Genomic DNA, 17,652 nt, shown 5'->3' with positions numbered 1-17,652 from the left:
TAATACGAGAATCAGTTAATAGTAACAACTATATTGGAGGATGAAGTGCAACCTGTTGCACAGTGTGATCGGCATCTGTGCCCTAAAAGAAACACAAAATGACTAAAAAAATTGAAAAAATCTGAACCAGCTGAATATGTATGTGCGAAGACATCAGAATAAGAGACTTGGGGGCTGTGTCCACATTATTTCATTTGTTTAAGAGTTAAATATACACAGAGTATGTAAAAAAGATTTTTATTTGAAGCCACCATTTATGGAATTCATCTTGCAGAAGTGTGATGCAGGCATGGGAAGGATCACGTTCACATATACCAAGGATGAGCCCTCGGTCACACAAGATGCCTCAAGCATCCAGCAATTAAACTTTTGAAATTAACTTTTTATTCATTTATTTTTTTTAATGAAGCAGTAGTAGTTGTAATTATAGTATCAATTAACTGTAGAATACCTTTTGAAAGAAGAATATTATATCTTTTTAATCTCTGAGTTAAATTTATTAGTATTTTCTGTTTCATTAGTATTAAATGTATTGACGTCAATTTTCTGAAAATGACAACACAGCAGACATATGTCTTCTGTCCTTCCTCTTAACATCTTCCCTTCTTCTCAGCTTTGTTTGCCTCTCCATCTTCCCACACACGTTGTCCATTTGTTTTTTTTATCTACCATCTCTCGTCTATCTTCCTCTTCTCCTTGCAGCCCTGCTTCTACCTCCTGACTCCTCCTTGCTCCCCCATCTTCTGCCTCCTCCTCCCTTGTCCATCCCTCTCTCTCTCTAAGTAATGAAAGAGGGATTTCTGAAAGAAAGAGAGTGAGAGAGAAAGAGAGACAGCAGAAGGAGGAGGTTGAAGTGGAGGGGTGGGTCCCTATAAGAGCAGCTGCCTCCAGCCTCCACGTAGCCAGAAACACCACACTGAGACAGAAGAAAGGAATCATACGCTGACAAACTGCATTCACCCAAGGGACCTCCTATTGGCAGCCCCAGAACAGGTAAGGAATCCTTGGCGAGCAGGAGGGAGTAGTACAGGAGGAAAAGAAACTGCTTGACCTCTGACCTTTATATAAAGAATTTTTTCCTTTGTATTTGTCTCAGTATTGTCATGCACTAACTGTTTGTTGTGTGTATTGTTGAAGAAACCCCATAGAAACTATACATTTACATTCATTTGACTCGTCTTAGTTCCTTTAAGGGTGAGTGATGTTGCATTGCAAGCCCTGTTTAGACAGCCCAAAAGATAACAATGAAATCTAAATTTAGCAGAAAATACAAGATAAACAGGAGAAAGAAGAAACCAGACTCATATTTTCTTTTGTGAGTCCTTTTTAAGAGTAAAGCTTTATTATCCCAGTCAGTACGTGTCTTCATTGCTACTCTGTCACCCACACCTGCTGGAGTCTCCCAGGATAATTACTTTAATAATTACTGAGTAATAATTACTTCTGTGTCGTTACCTTCTGACATTTGAGCTTAATCTCACTGAAAAAAAAAATATAAAAAATATCTCAAACTATACGTGACAGTGTGAGTTAACACAGTGCCTCAGGTTAAACACTTTGTGTTCAATAGAGTCAATGCATCTGCTCTAAAAGAGCAGCTACAGACCTCAATGTTCCATAATATGTATGATTAAGAAGTTAGCTATTAGTGTTGATTAAAAAGCAGAAAGTTATGTACAGAACACAGAGCATGACGTGAAGAGACTGCATCTGAGGAGTACACATGCATTTTAATTTGTAAGCACATTGGCAGGTAGCAGATAGAAAGGTCATAAATTGCTGGTCATGATTTGTCATTAATCATCAAGCTCTGATTCACAGCTGATAGGATCCAGGAATGAAAGGGGAATCTTTGCAGGAATATGTTGTTCATCTGAAGTAATGATAGGTAATTTGGATGAGCGCATGTTGCCTAATGAGGGTAAGATTTTGCAGAACTCCCTTCATCAGAGGAATATTTTTAGATTTTTTTTGACGCAGTTGCCTGAAGGTTATGTTGTTTTTAATGACAGCTTCTGCCACATTCTTCATTAAAGTAAAAATACTTTGGGTTAATTATGACCAAAACAATTACATGAACATTAACCACTATGAGCTCTCATGTAGTAGATACTTATAGACTGCTCTCAGCTTATTTTGAGTCACTGGTGTAATTTGGAATGAACATTGCTACTTTAAAAGGTAGCGGCTCAGAAATCAAGGGTTTTACTGACAACAACTGTGAATAAGTCTCAAGCTTGTTTTGTTGTTGTCATTCAGAACCAGCTTTTCAGCTCCCTTTATAAAATATAGAGACATAAAAGGTTAAATGGAGTAATATAAATAGATTTTATTGACATGTAAGGCACCTGGACACATCTGGCCCATCGTTTTGCTCCAGACCTCAATGCTCTTTATAACCCTGTTCAAGAGCTGGAATAATGAATCAAGCTAAGTAGGATTGATGAGAATGGTTGGATCTTTTATCAAATTTATCAAATGACAATTTGATGACACATACATCATCCATTATAGTTTTTAATGTTTTTTAATTAATGAATCATGTTGTCTAAATAACAAATGTAATAATTCATTTATTATTAATCATTATAACGAATTAATTTATCAATTTTAAACGTGAATCTTATTTTTCTGTCATTTATTTGCATTAGTAGTACTAATACCTGTAGAAGTAGAAATAGCAGCAGCCTCCTTCTTACATAGTTTATTAATATTATTCTCCCTGTGCCTTTAGGCATTTAATAAACTCATTACTAAGAGCTGCATTTATTCAATCTCTTAAAAAAAACCCTTTATAAAGTCAATAACAAACTTGAATATATCTTTTTTTAATATTAATAATTAGCCTAAGGTTATATTTAGCCTGGGGCACACTTTTCCTTTGACCTTCAAAGAAATTGTTTAAACAAAGGCAACACTTATGATGGAATTTCCTGTAGTAAACTTTTGTTTAAAGACCTTTTAAACAACTGTTAATCCCTGGTCTTGTGTTAGTTTATATTCATCTCCAGGAATATTTCTACAGACAGTGCTTTTAAAAAGAATAAAACTAATAATAAAGAAGGGTCTGCTTTCTTACACTTCACAGCAAAATTTCCAGTGGGTACAACAGATCAGGGTACAAGATGTTCCTATAGCTGTCTCGTTGCAGGAATTTTGCATTGACTGAATAAAACCAGATAAGTAATATCTTTGGTGAGGCTGCATGAACACTAAATGACACTATGAAAGTTTAATGCTTAAATTTTGAGGAATACTTTGAAAAGAAGTTGAGGATTTGATGTGGGTGGTTTTAGGTAAACACGCTTTTGTATTCAGAGATACTGATGTATGCAAAATGAGGTTTATATTGTAGCTCAGTTGTACCATTGTGAAACACATAATCTTGTAGTGACGAACATCCTTTCATTTTGTGGGTGATTTCATTGTGTACCTGCAGACAACCTGACAAACACTGCCAAAGTGACAATGAGAGATAGTGAGAGAGATGGGATTTCAAAACAAACTGTAATTGCAAACAAAATGTTTGAAACGTGTAAGACAGCTATCTTAAACATTGTAGAATCAGTCCAAAGAGACAATAGAAGGATCACCCACGGAGCTCTGAGTTTTTTTGTTCATGACATAGCTTGTCTTGCAAGTTTAATTTCTCAGTTTTTTTTCAGACATGAAAATTTCTTAAATTTCTTATCCCTATTGGAACTATTTTCAACTCACGCCTTTAGCCAAATGCATCAAATATAATGCTTCTCCTGGCTTGTAAATCCCTTCTAATCCACAGTTCTCTTCGTATCACTAAATACATTCCACAATATCATTATTTTTATAGTGAGATATTTATATTTTATTCCAGCACAGTTTGCGTGAAGAACCTACAATTTCGTTGTACATTTTCTTTCCTAATTCTATTGTATTCTATTGTATTCTATTCTATATGGATAAACCTCGTTAACACTCACAAAACATTCTCATTTAGGGTAGAAGGGGAAAATGGAATGAGGAAATGATTGCTGGATCACAGGTCACACGGCATAGTGGCGGGGTACACATCTCTGACAGCAGCATTGAACTGCCTGTGAACGTGTGGACTTAATCCAAAGATACAATGTTCCTAACACAGCAGGATCTCCAGCCATCCTTTTATGCTTATCTATCCTTTCACAGACCCCTCTCCTTATCGTCTTGCTGTGTTCCACTTTTCCCCTCTGTTTCAACACCAAATAGAAATTATTCATGTCAGATACAGTCTGTTGAGCAAGAAAACCCTACTTAAGGTTACTTAATTTCTTCGATATCTACTCAAGAAAAACCTAGAAGTCATGATTATTGCTGTCTAGATACAGTCTCCATACTTTCCCTCTGTCTTAACACGTGGATATATTAAGAGACCTGGATGTGACCTTCTTAGTGGCAAATGATGAGCCTACTCCCTTGAAATTGCATGCTTCCTCAAACTAAATTGCAAGAGCAGAAAGGCATAAATGCAATTAGATTTTTTTTTTAAATCTATTACGGCAACGACAAAGCTTTGATCATTAGTGCATTTGGCAGGCAACAAATAATTGTTAATATATTTACTATTCAATCTTGCATTGCAATATTTACTTGTAGTTCCTGCTACATCTGTTACTGCTACATTTTGATATGGGGAAGATTTAAAACATGATACGTTTCTATGCTCTTATGCATGACGCTTGTACAAGCCTCAGGCAAAATAATTTATTTTTATATTTGTTGCCTAATACTAGCCAGTGATGGGAGGCAGGATGTGAAAAATGTTTTTTTACAAGAAAGCTGAGTGCTTTGTATGTCTCATATCCACCTCAATCACCTCCTGCAGCCTGTTATACCTTTTGAATCTGTCAGATTGTAATTAATCTTGTAATTAAATTAACGTAGTCATAATAATATAGAACAAGAAAAGATTAAAAATGAATAAATAAACAGGTAACCACTATACAGTAAAAAATGTTTATTATTAACAAATGATAAACATTTGTTAAACTTATTAACAAATCATTTTAACATTTAGATTTTTAAAACTTTTCAAACTACTACTACAAATTGCTGTGAAAGACATCATGCTGTAGTAAATCGGTAGGCAGTGAAAGAGGGAAAAAATCTGGTTTTGAAGGAACTTGATCTACAGCTTTGACTTTACAGATCAAAGTGTAAATTAAGTTCAAGGGAAATTATGTCTGGCATATCCATGTTCCAAATCAGGAGTTAGTAATTTACTGAAACTTAGTAATTTACTGAGGAAATTTGGTGATAGGGCGTGCAGTCTGAGCCACAACTTGACCTGTTCATTTCAGTCATCTGTCAGTGAATCTCTGTAATAACTTGAAAAAAGTGCAATAATATCAAGAAAAATCATTGGGAAACCAGTCTGGTGTGACCTCTGTGTAAGTATGTGTCAGTCACCTCTACAACGTCAATTGACTTCAGGTGATTAGATGCATTGAGAAAGGAAATTGATTTAGCTTAGCGTGTCTGCCGTTAATGGCTTTAGCTGCTACGTCGCACTCAGCCTGATTGACAGGGAACATGACCCCCTCCCCCCCAAAAACCAAATAAAACAAAACTTGAGGTCTTTTTCTAAATGTTTCCTCAAATCTGAGATTTATTGAATCACAGATGCATCAATCACAAAACTATATGAGTAATGGTGCAACTGACATGACCTCTGACCACGAAGGAGAAAGTTTAAAGAAATAACTTAATTTAGTGTTAAACCTTGTTTTTCACACAGATGAGTTATAGCTTTTGGAACATCGATACTGAGACATACATGCAGAAAAAGTAGAGGTTGTAGTAGAAATGTTGTCTTGTTTTGGTGGGAAACAAAACAGTGCAAGTGAAAAAAATAGCAGCATAAAGAGTGAAAAGAACAAAAGACACTGAAACTGCATCTTAAAAGAAAAGAAGAGTTGATAACAGGGGAGTATAAGAGTGCACGTAGGCATAAGGAAGAATCATGTATTGATGTGCAAGATTTATTTGCTCTCCTGAAACGTGTCACATCAATGACCACACTGCCATTTTGCCAGTTAGACATCAATATTACAAGAAAGAGCACAATGTATTTTGAGTGGGCCTGGGACAGGTTGTCACTCACAGTCTCTTTTCTGACAGAAACTGTACTCTGGCTGCAGGCAGAAGACTAAATAACATTTAATTACCTGTCAAATCGACTCATCAGCTTATAAAACCAACATCATGATTTCACTCCAGTTATTTAATATTTCTTTGAAATTGCTCGTCCTCACTCCTGCAAGAGTTGGAAGGATTTTACTCCTTATAAAGAAGTCATTTGAGCTGCCCATAAAACAATCTGTACATAACTAAGGATTCAGAAGAGTGTAAAAAAAATGCTGTAAGCAAATTTAACGTGACATATTACACCAGTTACTATTTTTAAAATGTACTTTATTGTCCCTTAGGAGAAATTCAACATTCCTCAGAGATTTTGGTCTATATTGACATAATAGTGTCACACAGTTGCTGTAGATTCATCAGCTTCACATCGAGGATGTGATAAGCCATCCATCCATGAATTAAGCCTCGTGACATGGCACGTTATCCTGCTGGAAGCAGCCATCAGAAGATGGGTGCACTGTGGCTGTAAAGGGATGAACCTGATACAAGGCAGGATGGTTCCATGCTTACTCCAAATTCTGACCGTACAATCCGAATGTTGCAGCAGAATTTAAGATTTATCAGCCCAGCTAACATTCTTCCAGTCTTCTGTTCTCCTGCTTTGCCTGTATGAACTGTAGCCTCAGTTGCCTCTTCTCAGCTGACAGTAATGGTACCTTCTGTGGTCTTCTGTTGCTCTCAGCTTCAAAGCTTGATGTGTTGTGGGCTTAGAGATGCTCTTTTGCTCTTGTGCTTGGTTGTAATGGCAAGTTATTTGAGTTTGTATTGCCTTCATCTCAGCTCAAAGCAGTCTGGCCATTCTCCTCTGACCTCTGACATCATCAATGCAATTTCACCCAGAGAATTGCTGCTCACTGGACAGTTTTGCTTTTTCACACCATTTTCTCAGTAGATCAGCAGTTCTAAGTTCAGCACATCCAGAATAATCTTTTTTCCTCATTCTTAACAAGAGTTTAAAATTCATCAGGTTATTTTCACTATGTCTACATGCCTAAGATTCATATATTTATAAACATAAATATAATAAATTTACATATGTAGAATGAAATAATAAAACATGATGAAACTATTCACTACAACTTTGTTTTGCACCTGTGTGCTTTTTTTTTTTTTTAACAATAAAAGCAGCCAGTGAAGTAGCAGAGTAAGTTAAAGAAAGATAAGACGGGGAAATTCAAGGCAGGCTAAGAAAATTATATTAGAGAGGTAGCTTGTGACACTTGGATTTGCACGAACTGTCTATGCACTGTCTTCCGGAGGATAGTAATCTGTTTTATACTCATACAATTTTGCTGCCCCTTTATACTTATGGTCCATCATCTTCCTCAAGTCAAATTTTTACGTTTAAAATCAAGTGGCGGTTGTCACATCAGTTTATAAAATGAGCATTGTCTCTAGTAGAGACTCAGAGCCAGTCATTACCACACAGCAGAGTCATTGCAATCATATCATCAGCATCGCATCATCATTTGGCAGACAACAGTTAAACTCACACAGCCTTGTAATGCCATTTGTGCATATGCACATCTACAGTGTGTCTGGCATCACAGAGGAAACAAAAAGTGAGGAAAGTTACAGCCGAGCGGAGGCCCTGACGTGGTGCACTGACGCAAATTTGGCAATACTGTGGTCTTTACATAAGTTACCCAATAATCTGCAGCTTTGCTTTTAAAAAAAGATGCACTCCAAGACGGATGCACATTGCCTCCCGATCAGCCACGCGTAAATAATCCGGCTTTAAGCCGTACTTCAGGCTGGGAGTAATTTATTTTTTATTTCCTATTCTTGATGAGAAAATGGCAATAATGGGGAGAAACACTGGTGGAAACAGTCGATAATACGATGTGAGACAGTTTGAGAATTTCTGAGGGCTGTCCTTATAGTGAGGTGTATGTGGCTGGATGACAAGACCAGAAATTAGACTGGAATGTACAGTTAAGCCTTTCTTTAACCTTAACAGCACTTATTTCTAGTTTCCTGGATGTAATTTCGAAGATTCTGAAGATTATAGATTTAAATAAATGTACACACAGATTTTCAAAGTACAAACTTATGTTCCTGTGTCAAAATATATTTATTGATTATAGAAAATGAAAGAAAATGCATACCATTACATTTTTAATTACATAGAGGTTGCTGAAACAACCACACAGTGTTTATTTCCTCCTAAAAATGTTTTAGCTTCACTTCATAATATTCCTAGCTCACCACACCCCAACCTTCATTGGCTTTATGACCCACAATTTGAGAACCAGTGAGAAATAACAGGTTTGGACACTAATGAGAAATGCATTTCGTTTCATCGGGGGGCTGGACTTATTCATTTTGACTGCAGACATCCATCAGTAGCGCCTCAGCACAGTGCCACACAGTAATGACTTAATTAACTGGTTTATTTAGTGGTTAATCAGTTAATTAAAAGCAGAATAATTGAGTCTTACAGGCACTCAAGAGAACATGGCAGACTTGAGAATAAATCCACACTGTGCTTCATTTTTACAGAGCTTTGAACAATTTAGAAAAGAAGACAGAGATATAGATAAACACTACCTTCAGGCCTCCTCTGTGTGCACACATATCTGTACTCCAATATCCTGAGTGAGTGCTATCAGGCTGTGTTCGTTCTCTTCTGGTATATTCTGGATAGCAAATCGGGCCTTAGTTCTTTGCCAATGAGAGAGTTAGCCCAGATAGGATAGTCATCTGTTCCCTAAAGTGTAGCACTATGGCTGCTCGTTACATCTCCAATGACGGCTGCCCAAGCATATTTGAATTTTTACAAAATTAAGAATACTCATCATATTATTCTGACAGGGCTAGCCAGTTGCCTTATTTTGTCTGAAACTTGTGAAAGAGGGAATCATCTGAACAAAAAGCTTTTAAACCTTTCCAAAACACAGACATTTGACTTAGTTGAAGTAGTAATGTATAGACGTATAACTCTGTGACTGTTCTGTTGGTCAGTCAGTCTAAAGTGAAATATTCTACCAGTAACTGGAAATTGTGATAAAAACATTTAATTGATCGATCTACGTTTAAACCCTCAACTGTGGTCATAGGTTCTAAGAAGTGACCAAACGAATGAAGTGGCAGATTTAAATGGGCAAAAGGAGTTTCCTCTTAGTGTGACTTGACTCAGCCTGAGAGATACGGTATGGTGAGGAGCTGAGACATCTAGAGCCTAAAGTAAAGCTGCTGCTATGATTTCAAAAGGATCCAATTGATCGGATTCAGGCTTCTCATCAGAATGCCTTCTGAATGCCTTTGGAAGTTTTCCAGGCACGTCAAACTGAAAAAAATCTCGTCTATCTAGACCCCAGAAGAGACACCGGGGCAGACCAAAAACTCACTGGAGGGATTATGTATCTAATCTAGACTGAATGTGTGAGAATCATCCAGAAGGACCTGGAAAATGGTGCTGGTTAGAAGGATATTTAATTAGCCTGTTACCACCATTGCCCAACCTAGAATAAGTGGAATAAAATAGACTGAGGCATAGATGGCTGGAAGCTCACCCTCTGACTTTCAATTTAACAAAATTAGAAAGTTGTGATTCATAAATAAAATAAAATTACAATAATATTAATCCTTAATTAAAACATGGAAAATTGGCTTGAAAAGCAATGCAGTCATTTGGTGCAAGGATAACTACTCATGTTTAGTAGTAGTATAGCGGTATAGTATACTAAAATATTAAAACTGAGATAGTAAAGGCTCAGCTCAGAAAGCAGCAGCATGGTTTCACCCTGATGAACATGATTTAACCAGATGTGATTTGTTTAAAGGTAAAAGCTCACTGTTTTCTTATTTAAATTATTCCATCTGGTAATATTAATCTGTGTGGTAGAGAAGATGGATTTGTCTGAATGCGACCATTTTACAAGCAAATAAAACATCATTTAAAATCCAGCATTACAAAAGGACATGCATTTGTATTCCTAAAACAGAGGCTAGATGTTGAAAGATGATGAAAGCTTTTTACCTGTTTGAGGTAAGAACATATCCACCACACCGTTACACCACCGCCAGCAGTTGGCAGGATGTATCCATACCTTCATGTTGTTTATACAAAACTATGACCCTGCCATCTGAATACCACAACAGAAATCGAGACTCATCAGAACCTTTTAAGAATTTTCTATTGTACAGATTTGGTGAGGCCATGTCAATTGTAGCCACAGTTTCTTGTTCCTATATGATAGGATGCCAGTTCTGTGTGGTCTTCTGCTGTAGCTCATCTGCTTCAAGTTGGACACACTCTGAGATGTTCTTGCACTGGCCTCTGGCATCAACAAAGCATTTTTGTCCAGAGAACCGCTGCTCACTGGATAGGTTTTCTTTCCTGACCATTCTCTGTAAACCCCAGAGATAGCTGTGTCAAATGTCAGTAGATCAAACACTTATGAAATAAACCAACAACCATGCCACGTTCAAGATCACTTTACTTTCCCTTTCTGATGCTCAGTTTGAACTTCAGCAGGTTGCACCGGTCATGTCTACATGCCTAAATGCACTGAGTTGCTTCCATGCAAATGGCTGAATAAATGAGATAACTGAGATAAAACCAGGTAATTAGATAAAACCAGTTTATCTAACAAAGAGTACGTCTTTAATTATCTTCACTCACTGCTAAATTAAGGATATGTGGCTCACCTGGGTTTTCCTCTTCTGACCACATCTCAGTAGAGAAATGTGGCCATCTTTGCACATTATCCTCTTGCTTTTGGAAAACAAGCAGGGACAGATTCAGTGACAGGAGGATGGAGAACGAGATGTATTGTGGCCACATGAATGCGCACAAGCTGTTTGTCTAAATCCAGTGCCATCTGTCTTACATTCCTGCCTAAAACAGCTGTGATGTTCTTTTGTCCTTCACTGACAAACCCGCCCTCTTTCCCATCAGATTAAAGACTTGACACACACTTTTATTGTTTGCATACGAGAAGGCTGATTAATTTTGCAGAGCTATTGTTTTTCATGGGTTGTTAGAGACTGGACTGAACTGTACTGCAATTACATTTCTATCATTTTTTAATTACCCTGAATAAATTCCAGATTTCTAAGACATTAAAAAAGTTTTTCACTGAAGACAAATTAGTTCAAAAATTTTTTAAGCTGTTTTAATAGATAATTTAAACCAGCCGTTAAAGTTGCATTTTAGTACTGTCTGTTTTAATGTACTGAAGTACAGATACAGTGTGGACATGTATGCTTGTGTGCCGTATAAGTGTGTGTGTGTTCCACTGTTTTGTGCATATGAGTTCAAATTTGTTTGTCATCAAGAAACAATGACTCAACAATGACTCAGTTTGTTGCCGGAGGCATTAATTGAGGCATCAATTAAAGGAGTTAACGAGTTTGTTTAATGAGACGAAAACCGTAATTGTGTTTCTGACGTCAGACTTGCCAGACTCTTCCTACCAAAATAAGGTCAAACTGTTTTATTTTGTTTTTGTCCCTGTCTGTATGCCGTTTCATTTATCGCTTAGACTCATTCAGTATTTCTTTTTTTCATGTGGCTGTGTTGTTTTTCCTCTTGAACTCTTGTCTGCCCTACATAGTATTTAGTGCAAATCACACATTGATGAGAAGCTAGTAAAAGTTTAAAACAGCCATCCATTGCTTATCCTTTTTCGGGGTCACGGGGGTGCTGGAGCCTATCCCAGCTGGCTTAGGGCGAGAGGCAGGGTACACCCCGGACAGGTCGCCAGTCTGCCGCAGGGCTAACACATAGACAAACTAACTGGAGTACCTGGGGTGAACCCACGCAAACTCCACACAGAAAGACCCCTGATGGTGAAATTGAACTCAGGATCTTCTTGCTGTGAGGCAGTAGTGCTAACCACCGTGCCACCGTGCTGTTAGTATCAGGTCAAGCTATTAGTATCAGTAATAATTAAAATGTTATTTAAAAAGTAATTTGTATTAAAAGTGACTTTCAGTTCTATGTATTATTACTGTGATATTAATCGAAAGTATTTAGCACACTAATGATTGAATAGTAGCTATATGTTTGTGTGACATAATGACACTAATTGCACAAATGGCTGGCTTAACCTCAGTTGATAGAACAGCAGTGGTGTGGTCAAGGACATCAAGGACATTCTAGTAATTCTTGAATGTTTATTTTAAAACTAATTGTCAAATGTAATGCATCCATGCAGTATGTGAATGCACCTTTCAATCCTTACAGGAGATAACTATCCTCTCATCCAAATATGATCATTTCTGGCTCAAAAATCAATACTGTCATTACCATAATGCCAAACTGACAAGAAATGCCAACATTATTATTGATATAATACATAGAAAGAAGTGTCACTATTAGAAAGAACACAGATTGTAATATAGAACAGACCAAGTGAAATGTGTGGGACTACAAGAAAAGGTGCATATATCTGTCTGCTACTTCAGCTCTATTGCTTTATATTGACTGGTATTTTACAGCTATGATGGGAACTACACATCCTAACTTAAAGAGTCAGTGAGGCAGGCTAACTTGTTCAACTAAACAAAACCACTTCTCCTGTACTTTTTCGGGGATGGGCAGAGGTGAAGGCAGGTTGACTGAGGGATGCAGTCAGTGCTCCCTCATCCCTCATCAACTGCCTACTGAGGTTTTTGTCAGTGTATTTAGCTGAATTTAGAATAATGAGCTTGGCAAGCTCAGTCCAAGGTCTCATCAAAAATATATTTGAAAGTAAAAAAGAAACCCCAACCTAAAACTCAATCTAATTTATAAAATATGACAGTAATAAACAGCTTTGTCTCATGCTAACTTCTCTTATTATACTATTATCAACTATAGCAGATATTTCCATAGAAAACCCTGTAAAAATGTGTTGGATACTTTGTACAATATCTGCGTCAGAGAGACACAGTTAGCACCTGAAGTTAGAGGGAAATTTCAAAGCTAGATATTTCCCCGAGGACTTTGTGAGAAAAAAAAACTACCATTGAGACAAAAAACAGAGCTAAATGAGACTGAATATTACAATTACATTTGCCTCGTGGCCAGAAACACGAGTCCAAATTTATGACAATGTTGCTCCCTAACTGTTACAGTAAAGACTCTGTAACAAGCTTGTCACATTAGCTTAAAACATGTGTTCATACTGCCACATACTATGCTGCTAATTGAAAATGACATTGTGGGCTTAACAAGCACAAAGTACTTTTTAAAGACTACACTGCATGCTTGATTTTGGATACCCTGATAGGTAATGTAGCAGGACACAACAAATAAACAAAACTTTGTTGATAGACATACAGTTATGATTTTAGCAGGGATTTGTTTCCTTGTCCCTTTCTTCAATTATTATTTGGCTCGCAGAAATTATTATTGGTGCCAAGAAAATAAGGCAAACGATGACATATCAGAAGATACGGACTTAATCACTGCACATTTAGCTGAAACTACTTTTCATAGCATTTTGACGTTATATTACATACAAGTGTTATATTACTCTGCTATTCTGCAAAGACGGATAGTGTTTGAAAATTACACACTCACCAAACACTACAGAATGTAAGTTACCCGAGGAGATATATGTAGTTAGTTCAGTATCAAAGTGTTGGACTGAACACGTGCCTTTGCTCTGTCCTGTTGTGCAACAGAAGGTGGGACCATGAAGACCTTGGTGGCTCTGCTTCTGCTCTGTCTCTGTGATCCTGGACAGAGTGACTGCCAGGCTGACTGCCTGTCTTGCAACAACATCCTGCCCAAACAGCTCAGTTTTAACACCATGGTAAGGGCTCAACACACATCAACACACACACGCTTGTGGTTATAAGAGTGGAGCATTTACCCATAGTCACAAAGGTGAAGGCAACAGAAGAGTCAACTGGGAGCAGTTAAAAGGTAGCTGCTATTCTTCACTTTCACATCAATAATTATTAATTATTTGCCATCAACCATATAATCAGTAGTTGATGGTATTATAATAATCATTTTTCAACAATATCTTATTATGAAACTACTATGAAGCTCAGTTTTGCTGCACATCAACTATGAAATATTAATAACGTAATAATACACAGCAGATATGTCATGAAGACAAAACTGGTCTTCTCTCACATTAATAAATAAGCTAACATATAGTGCCAAATAAATCTCTTCAGTTGTATTCTTTTCATTTAGTGAATAAAAACTGGAAACTCCTCACTCCACCTCCCTGTATTTATCTCATCCTCTTAACAGCTCCCTCACTGACTGACTCAACAAACTACCCTTTTGGCATTTGAGTTTTAATTTGTTGTGGCTAATTGATTCCTGGGGATAGATGTGTGTTTCTCTTCGTGTTTATGCCTGGTGGTTGTTTTTCTCCACTTAATGGCATGTCTGCTTCTAAGTCAATTTTGGCAGGGAGCACACTATAAGACATTCAAGTCCAAATGGCTTAAAACATAACCTTTTAAACTGTTAGTGTTAGGTACTTAGGTCAGGTGGGGTATTTAAAGGGACCTCAAGTGAGCCTAGTGCTTAAAGACAAATTGTTATTTAAAGCTATGCTGATCACCTTTTCCTCCTTTGCTAATTTAAATGTTCAATTTCTTTCAATTTCACTTGGAAATCTTGCAGCCCTCCAAGCACCTCAGTATTTCATGCATTACATGTTCGAATCCTCAATCTTATTTTGACAGATGCAGTCCAGTAACACAAACCAGCATACCAGTTACAGAATGGATCCGCTTCCATACTGCATCAACACATGTCATCTTTGGTGATGAAAAACAGGTTCCCTATTCAACGGTGAAGATGTGATTTAAGGCTTAGGGTTTGGGCTGAGGTGAGCATTAGTGCTTGACATGTAGTAGTTTAGGTTAGGGGTATCTTAGAAATTAGTGTATGTCAGTGTTCTTTGAGAGACAGACACCCAGGCAGGCAGGCAGGCAGACACATCACAAATGCCCACTGAACAGCTGAAGTGGAAGAAATAGGTGATAACAAGGGCAGAAATCCAATCAATGTCCTTTTGTCTTATTGATTTTGGCATTTTTTGAGTTAAGGACTTTCCACTCAAGCAGCCCTAGCAAATCAGGTGCTTTAATACTGCAGCACATGTGTAAATGTCTGCGCTTTTAATGCGTAGACGTGTTCAGGACTCAGATTACCCAATCACAATGCATTGCATTTTCCAGTTTCTCAGTCGTATGTAATAGTTATATTTCCTAATTTTGTGTGTCATGGATTTCTCAGGAGCCATAATGGGAGAGACACAGCTTCATCCAAAATGTATCAATTTAGTAATCAAATAGTCTATGTTAGTCAGTGTCATTAGCGCGTCAGCATGAGTAGGTGTATGGCTTTGTATGGCGCAAACCAATGACTATGATTAATTTTAATATTTGTTAAGAGCTGATATAAACAGCTCAGCCACAAATAAACAGATCTGGTCAAAAACCTTGTCCTTTCATTTTGTGGACATCAGCTGTGTTGTCAGTTGTATGTCTGGGAATCAGCATCAGTAAACTCAGATATCAAGTGGAAACTGGTAAATGATGTAAGTGTGTGACTGTCAGCCAAGAATACTGTGAGAATGCCTTCAGTCTTCACTGTAATTCATCTTTGGTTAATATTACATTGCCATCAAAACTAATACAAATTTGCTTCTATTTATCAATTTTTTAAATGCAGCAGCATTATTTATTTTGGTGTTTTTATCTGAGAGATTACCTTATGTGCAAACTTTTGTCTGTTACAAAGATCTCCTCTGTTGGGAGCTGGGAAATTAAGATTATCTCCTGTCTTTGTCTTTGTCAGGTGTGTTTCATTGAGTGCGAAAGCAGCGTTTCCCCATCCTCCTCATGGGACCTCTGTCGTGAAGCACTGCTGTCACCAATCTTGTCCCCAAGTGGTTCAGTGTGGAAACGATCTCAGGAGGAGGTGGAGGCTCTGTTTCCTGGGGAGGACGAGCAGATGAAAGGACGTTTGTTTCTTCCTATTGCACTACAGAGGGTTGATCATGTGACCCATGGACTTGATGCAGAGGAGAGGGATCTGGGTGGGAAGGGAAATCACCTCAACACTGCCTATAATTCCCAGAATGCGATGTCCCTGGAGGATGAGTATGCAGAGGAGGAGGAAGGTCAGGAAGGAGGAGACCCTGATGTGGCAGCAGGGCAGGGAGATGCAGCGCTAATCTCCAAAAGGTTTGGTGGCTTTGTCAAAGGGAGGCACGGCCACAGGAGACTCATGTCTCCAGGAAGATCATACCAGAAGAGGTATGGGGGCTTCGTTGGTATTCGGAAGTCAGCCCGCAAGTGGAACAACCAAAAACGTTTCAGTGAGTTCTTGAAGCAGTATCTGGGGATGAGCACTCGGGCCACTGAGTTCAACAGTGTGTCAGAAGACCTCACTCAACAGAATGAGGTCTGAAGTCTTTTCATTGATCTGTTTTGTAGTCCGGTCACTAACATGTCAATGTTTGTCTGACATCATCAAACCTATTAAATCTAAGTAACCAAAATGAAGCCCATAATTGGAGACTTCTGTTGGAGTTCCTTGATGTTCTGAGATATTTGAAGTGCTGATTCTGTTTTCCCATTCCTTGTATTTATGTTATCAAACTCTCCTTTGAACTCTCATACAGTTTGATCCTCCAGTGGAGGTTTTAGGCCCTTTGAAACTGCATATAACCTGGCATGTTTCCCACCTCTTGAAACTCTGCATTTTTCAGACTTCTCATTCTGTTCCCTTGATCGAATGTACCAGTTTCATTTGATTGGCATTTGACTTTTGAAGGAAGCTTTTAGTTTTAAAATCCATAGTAGTCCTGCAATGATTTACAGTAAAATGTAGATTTATTTTACTGTTTTATACAATCTGGCAGTCAGATTACCAACAAAGGTAGCATAATCTTTGCTGTTCTGCTACCAGGTATTATATGATTATTTTAACCAATAATTTTAGTATTATTTCAGTAATGCTTAAAAAGCGTGCATGCATCCTTAATGTTGAATATGTGTAAGTTCCTCTCGCTTAAATATACCACTATCTTGGAGCAGAATGCAAAAGTCAGTCTCTTTAAAATGACAACATCATTTATTTATTAATTTATGGTTTGGGTAATGTCAGCAGTAATGTAAAGTAATCTGTATGTAACTTGTGGAAAATAAATGGAAAAAAAAATCAGCTTAAATCTGTTGATTTATCACTGTGCCAAAATACACCTGAGACAGGGCTATTGCTATTTCATGTACAAGTGAGCAACATACATAACTGGCTCTTGAAGTGCCAGTGTGTACAAAAAGTGTTGGGTTCTTGAACTGTGCTAGTGTGGAATATTTTTCTTGCTCATTATTATAACTTGTAAATAGCTGGATTTAAACATGTCAATAAATATAGTTTAATATTTCCTTCGTGGCTTGTCATGGAGCAACTGATTCTGTGTCTTGAAGTGTTTTTTCCTTTGTTTTTATAAGACAGATGACTATTTGAAACTACATTTTTTTTGGAAGAGCAGAAAAAATTATTTGGTCTCTCTATTAAAT

The 17,652-nt window shown here is 37.5% G+C and overlaps 1 protein-coding gene across 1 annotated transcript; it reads left to right on the top strand.

Moving 5' to 3' along the window:
- Nucleotides 1-853: 853 nt before the first annotated feature.
- On the top strand, nucleotides 854-17,536 carry pnoca (prepronociceptin a). Its single transcript, XM_063468416.1, has 3 exons — nucleotides 854-993; nucleotides 13,777-13,907; nucleotides 15,923-17,536. The coding sequence occupies exons 2-3, from the start codon at nucleotides 13,788-13,790 to the stop codon at nucleotides 16,535-16,537; spliced, it is 735 nt and encodes a 244-aa protein (XP_063324486.1). The 5' UTR covers nucleotides 854-993; nucleotides 13,777-13,787; the 3' UTR covers nucleotides 16,538-17,536.
- The last annotated feature ends 116 nt before the right edge of the window (nucleotides 17,537-17,652 follow it).

Source organism: Pelmatolapia mariae, linkage group LG1 (genome assembly GCF_036321145.2).
Source record: "Pelmatolapia mariae isolate MD_Pm_ZW linkage group LG1, Pm_UMD_F_2, whole genome shotgun sequence".
Lineage (NCBI taxonomy): Eukaryota > Metazoa > Chordata > Actinopteri > Cichliformes > Cichlidae > Pelmatolapia > Pelmatolapia mariae.
The sequence above is the reverse complement of the archived record's forward strand: the minus strand, read 5'-3'. Positions and strand labels throughout refer to the sequence as shown.

Coding starts and splice junctions, on each gene's coding strand:
- pnoca (XM_063468416.1), top strand. CDS start 13,788: ATGAAGACCTTGGTGGCTCTGCTTCTGCTCTGTCTCTGTGATCCTGGA. Junction 13,908..15,922: donor AGCTCAGTTTTAACACCATG/GTAAGGGCTCAA, acceptor TGTCTTTGTCAG/GTGTGTTTCATTGAGTGCGA.